Source organism: Tupaia chinensis, unplaced genomic scaffold (assembly GCF_000334495.1).
Source record: "Tupaia chinensis unplaced genomic scaffold, TupChi_1.0 Scaffold000644_1, whole genome shotgun sequence".
Taxonomy (NCBI): Eukaryota; Metazoa; Chordata; class Mammalia; order Scandentia; family Tupaiidae; genus Tupaia; species Tupaia belangeri.
Genome location: NW_006160165.1, coordinates 6,921,014 through 6,921,758, shown reverse-complemented (window position 1 = coordinate 6,921,758; position 745 = coordinate 6,921,014). Strand labels below are relative to the sequence as shown.

General features: G+C 67.4%; 1 protein-coding gene across 1 annotated transcript in view; it reads left to right on the top strand.

Annotated features, from left to right (window-relative positions):
* The first annotated feature begins 220 nt into the window (after positions 1-220).
* Positions 221-745, top strand: part of GRTP1 (growth hormone regulated TBC protein 1) — a 39,318-nt gene continuing 38,793 nt past the window's right edge. Inside the window, exons 1-2 of the mRNA XM_027776192.1 lie at positions 221-367; positions 603-735. Of these exons, the coding sequence (XP_027631993.1) occupies positions 221-367; positions 603-735 (280 nt within the window). The remainder of the gene's footprint in view (positions 368-602; positions 736-745) is intronic.

Here is a 745-nt window from a genome sequence, read left to right as displayed (position 1 = left end):
CCTTCGACTTGTCATTCAGGCCCAGCAGCGTCCAGGCTGGCACCCCGCCGCCCCCGGAGTAGGTGCTCTGCTCTGCCGGCCTCACGTCCTCTGCAGCTGCCGTCAGACCTGCGGTGCAGGGGTCCCGCGGGTGCCCCTCCCAAGTTCCAGCAGAGTGGCCGTGAGTCCTGGGGTTTCGGACGTAGATTCCAAGGGCTGAGAGGGGACCGCGACCCAGATCATGTCTGTCACCACTGTCCCCACAGACACAGCAGAGGCCACCCTGGAGCCGGCCATGGGGCTGACAGCACGGACCCTCCTGACTTCAGCTCCTGGCTTTGTAGAGACCATGCCGGGTGGGTCTGACTACGTGGGCGTCATGCAGAGGGTGACAGGAACAATGTCACCTGCAGCTCGGGGCCACCACTTGCTCCGGCGCTGAACCCCACCTGCAGACTCCAGGCACAGCTCGGCACATCCCTGACTCGGTGCTCAGCCTCGGTGCCCCAGCCCGGCTGCCTCCACCTTGCCCAGCAGCCGGTCCTGTGCCCTGTGTGTGCAGTATTTCTGCCCCAGACCCTTGGGCATCCGCCACCTTCGCAGCTCTCCTGCCCTCTCCCCAGGAGGAGCTTCTGGCCAGCACCCCCACCCCCACCCCCGCAGCAGGGTGCGTGGCAGCTGGCTGTGCAGCAGCCCTGTCAGCGTTGGGTGACAGCGCCCTGACCCGCCCCACGTCCTGGGGGCCTGACACTCAGGGTGGGCCCCG